Source organism: Brachycentrus maculatus, unplaced genomic scaffold (genome assembly GCF_059751285.1).
Source record: "Brachycentrus maculatus isolate JH-2025_06_01 unplaced genomic scaffold, ASM5975128v1 h1tg000584l, whole genome shotgun sequence".
Lineage (NCBI taxonomy): Eukaryota > Metazoa > Arthropoda > Insecta > Trichoptera > Brachycentridae > Brachycentrus > Brachycentrus maculatus.
Genome location: NW_028281324.1, coordinates 31,949 through 36,929, shown reverse-complemented (window position 1 = coordinate 36,929; position 4,981 = coordinate 31,949). Strand labels below are relative to the sequence as shown.

At 43.5% G+C, this 4,981-nt stretch overlaps 1 protein-coding gene across 1 annotated transcript; it reads right to left on the bottom strand.

Annotated features, from left to right (window-relative positions):
* Positions 1 to 341: 341 nt before the first annotated feature.
* On the bottom strand, positions 342 to 4,724 carry LOC148301301 (basic helix-loop-helix ARNT-like protein 1). Its single transcript, XM_088273464.1, has one exon. It carries the CDS (start codon positions 3,764 to 3,766, stop codon positions 2,162 to 2,164), a length of 1,605 nt encoding a protein of 534 aa, XP_088129590.1. The 5' UTR covers positions 3,767 to 4,724; the 3' UTR covers positions 342 to 2,161.
* Between the last annotated feature and the right edge of the window lie 257 nt (positions 4,725 to 4,981).

Sequence of the window (4,981 nt, the reverse complement as noted above, 5' to 3'; positions counted from 1 at the left end):
CATACGGCTGATGAAAGGTTGGACTTGAGTACATAGCGAAACACGCAAACCTCCGATTAATGCATCCTACTTTTTGGTGCAATTTCTGGGTGTTACCGGGCTGTACTTCTTCCAAAATACGGATGCAGCGACAATGCAGTCTGCTTGGAGCCTTCCGTGAGATTTTACGAAGATTTACAAAGCGCACTTTAAAAGAAAATTTTAAAAAGTTAACAAAAAAAGGTCGTCAGGGCTCCATTTTCCAAAAAAATACATACTTATAACTAAGTATTTACTTTGTAATTTCTCAGGACCAAAAAAAAATGTGGACAGAAGTCATTTTTGGTCAAATTTATTTTCAGTTTTCGGGATTATTTAGTGCTTTCAAAAATCATATCGCATAATCGCTATCATGTTTTGGAGAACATTTCGCGACAACGAAGGGCGAAAATTCTATGCACTTTATTATGAAGTTTTCGGAACACCATCAATGTCGAGCAAATAAGAGCGCAGTGCCACAACATACAGGCGCTCTCGTCCGTTGCGCGACCTCAACCCTAAAGGACACTACTGCAGTAGAGGATAAAACACCACTCGCGGCAAGAAATAGTTTGTGACGAATAAACTAGTCTACATGTGGTCGCAGAAGGATGGCATCACAAGTATGGACTGAACAAATTAAATATTCTTATGTATCGTTCATAAGTGTATTATTTTTCGTTTCGGCAACGTAGACCGAACTCTTTCGTTTTTTCATATTTTTTTCCGGGAGATTTAAAACCGTTGAATTTATCTTAAAAATAATGTGTAAAATGATTTTCGAAATTGGGCCGAATATACGTGCAAAATCCATAGAAAACAAAACCAAACGGAGCTAAGTCGCCCATTTGAGAGACGCTGTATTTTATACTTAAACGTATCGATTGAAAAATAGTTTTTCCCTAAAAGTAAAACAGTCAGTTCTTACTGAAATATCTATTTACATATTATAATACGAAGAGCTTAACAAAAAGGTAAAAATTAAGCAGTGCCATCGATTACACGTATTGGGAGATTCTTAATAATATATTACGAACATCATTCCACATAGTAAGGTAATGTACCCGAACGCAATACTACGGAATGGTAGAAAAACAATGGGGAACGATATTCGCAACTCACGGGTTAAAATAAAAAAACTTATAATACGTATTATACAATGATAATTTCCTACTTTAAGCCCAATGTTTATAATCATGGTGTACTTAATTTCTTTGAACACGTAGGTACATATAATAATTGCGTACCATGAGTACAGTTCGAATTGAATTAAATCTGTCACGAAGGCCTACGTCAAAAGTGACCGATTCTAATTACTTAATCCGAACCGAAGAGAGTATTAACAAAACATCTTTTTTAATATTCTGAACACTTGTAATTCAAAATTGGTTCTCTTTTAACAATACGACCCGATACATACACCGTTTACGCTTATAATTACCTTTTGGATATTATAAACTAGTAATTCGATATAATATACCTTTCGTTTTAATATTAACAGAATCTTACATACTTTTCCAATTCACAAAATACAAAGATTTTTTTAATTCAAAAATTTGAAACATTGGTACGTATCGAAAGTGCAATCACAACGAGTGGACAGAAACGGCAATAATTACAAAAGTCCGAAATGTTTGCGCTAAATACGCGAAGTTTTACTTTTGTACATTCATCGATACACCATTACTCCGCATACTGCACATCACTTCGAATGTTTCAAGCGTAAAGGTAAGTAGGTACATGAGGTAATTATTATATACATCGAATATATAATAATCCAAACGAGATCAACCAGTTACCTTCCACATGAACTCAACCATATCCATTATTATCAAATCAGTTACCGGTTTCGTAATAATTTTGCAACGATCATAGTTTGCCGATATCCAGGGATCCAGCAACCTTGAAATATCGAGCGGAAATCGTGTCATCCAACGTGTGTAACAATTCATGATTACTTTTCATAAAAAAAGTTAAATCATTTGAAATTCGAGTCTGTTAATTAAAAAAATATTACGTAACGGATATGCAAATATAGGAAACCTATTTTTTTTGTACTTTTGTATAAAAATAAATAAATGTTAATAGCTGATTCCGAGTAAGTACTCAGTTTAAAAACGTCACACATAACTCGAATAGGAAATTAACCATATTCCGTCTCAGAGTCTGTGGGGTCTAATTCGTCGTGACATACTCGCTTGTACGCACCTTTGTCCTCGGAGTTGGTGGACCGCTTCAAGGTGCCCGAGAAGGACATGACCGAGATGCTCTTCACGATGGAGGACTTGACGTCGGACGCCGTGGGGGGGATGATAGTGAGCGACTCCAGGCTGCAGGGAGAGCGCCGAGGCGAGCTCTCGGTGTCCGAACCTCTGATACGACTGGTTCCGAGGTCGGATATCATATTGATAATCACCTTTTCTACCTGATGAGGATCTTCTACCGCCATTTCGTCGTTTTTAGACGCGACCTGTAGAGAAGCGTGAGATTCGTCTAAATCGATTATCGCCGAATACCTCTTTCTCATATCGAGAATCATCTGCAACCCGTCTTCGTCCGACACCAGCGAGTTGATACAGACGAAACTCTGGGCGGCCTTCGACGAGTGATCGATCTCGAGGAAACCTTTGGAGCGCAAGTACATGAACTGTCCTGTCCGGGACACCAGGCGGTAGCAGGACTCTCCGTAGGGATTGTTCCCGTCGTACATCTGGCGAAGGGCGATCGCCACCCACCGAATGTCTTCTTTGTGCATGAACGTGAAGGCGGACACTCCGGTCACCTCGTCCGACATGTAGCCGGCCACGAGGGAAATGCGTTGGTCGCAGTGGACGATGCGTCCGTCGATCAGGTGGCGAGTCCAGTACTCCTGCTTGCCGGCGCGCAGCAATCGGATGGGGATGACGGAATGGTCCAGGACGCGAACCATTCCGACGAAGACGATGTCGTTCCCGCTGGGCGAGATGGCGCGGTCTTTGCGCACCCTCTGGCGCCGGATGGGGTGCAGCATGCCCGTCACGCTGGCGCGGTCCGCGCGCCGGAAGGAGCCGTCCACCCGACACACGGAGTACTGCTGCGGCTCCGAGCGCCCCACGGCGCGGGCCAGCCGCACCAGGAAGTCGCGCCGCTGCGAGGCCAGCCCCTGCCACGCTTCCGGAGACGCCGCGCCGTTTAACGACAGGTTCGCCTTCGTGGATTCTAAGTCCGCGGGATGCGTGAGGTTGAACAAATTCTGTCCGAGCAAGTCGACGTGAGAATGGCCCAAGTAGGTGATGACGTTAGAGGAGACGACGATCACGATTCCCCTGACGGTGACGGCCAGAAGGAAGCCGCCCAAGAGGTCGAGGAAGGCCTCCGCTATGCCGGGCGTCACGTCGCAGTGGCAAGCCTTCATGGAGTCCCCGAAGATGTGCTCCTTCCTGAGCTCGTTGGCGGCGAGACGCAGGATACTGGTCTTGTCGATCTTCTTCGTGGAGTCGGCGACGAGCGGCACTAGACTCGCCAGCTCCCCGATGTAGGTGTTGAGGGCCGTCCGCCTCTGCTTCTCCGCATTCTTCCTGGACTCCCGGTCGTTGGGCTTGGTGCAGGTCGCCGCGTTAAGGTGCGACCCGTCGCTGTCGTAGCCGTCGTAGCAGGACCCTGCCGAGTGGGGTGAAGTGTTCCCGTAGAAGCCCGGAGTGGCAGCCTCCTTGTGGAAAGGATGTGTACCGGCTGCCACGGTACAATTCTGCCTCGCCGAAGTTGTCATAATGTCATATGCTCGACTATTTCAATTCAAATAATATTCGCATGATTAAAAATTGTTCCGTGATAGTGTATTCATTACGCGAGACCGATTCGCGAACTCGAGTTTGTTTAGTTTTAGGGTACCGATAACAATCGCAACTGCAGGTTTGTAAACAACCGTGAAAGTTTGCACGACACGGAACAGTTTGCGCACAAACATAAGAAAGAGCACAACCACTACGATGAAATGAATATGAAGCGCACACACGAGTTTGGCCGCCGCGCAAGGTCACGGCGTTATCTATGGTACGAAATGTTTAACCTTCATGAGCTCCCGCCGTATAAACATTCGAATCAATTCTCGAGACATTTGACACAAAATGATTTTTATAGGTACACATTTTCGAGTGCGCATAAATTTAAGGATACTTCAAATTGGAATTCCGGCACCAAAAACCCACAATGACAACCGGTCAAGCGCTAGCGCCACACTGGATAACACACCGCGACCACAAATAAACTGATGCAGCGTGCAGCCGGTGCAATGCGCAGTGACGATATTTTCTCTGCGCTCTGCGCGACGTGTTGACACAACGCTCACTGGAATGGCTGAATACGTGAAAATGACAACAATGCTGCACTGCCGATAAATTGAATACATGTATTCAATTACGATGACATTCTTATCGGAAACCATTAAGGACCCTGCTAAACTTCACTTCGATTGTTCTCTTCACCAAAAAGTAACTGAACTGTTGTAACCTTATCATTTTCGCGACAATATACAAAAATAAGCACAAAAACACAAAAGCGTGTGAGGAATATGCAAAATAAATCGCTTTTGGCTAAAAATATGACAGCGCGTCACGCACTGCGCCTGACATAACCTAAAACATATCCGAGATCCGAATGAACAAAACGAAACTGCGGATCCCGAATCCAAAGATTGTGAACTGTCATCTGGTTTAAGACGTACCTACTACTACATATGCTTGTACCAAAATATATATGTACATATAATTTTCATGCACACGTCAGATTTTCAGATTCGGAATTTTAAGATTCCGAATTCGGAATGAGATATGTTTATTCGGGAGAAATATTAGATTTAAAATACTCCACATATAAAAGGATTCCGTATATTCTCTTTGTTTTTATTTAAATTCATAAAATGAATTCAATATATTTTTTTTTCATTTTAATATTCACTAAACGGTGAATGGAACTTAGTGAAACG

Excerpts from the sequence above, each read along its gene's own strand:
- LOC148301301 (XM_088273464.1), bottom strand. The coding sequence starts at position 3,766 with ATGACAACTTCGGCGAGGCAGAATTGTACCGTGGCAGCCGGTACACAT.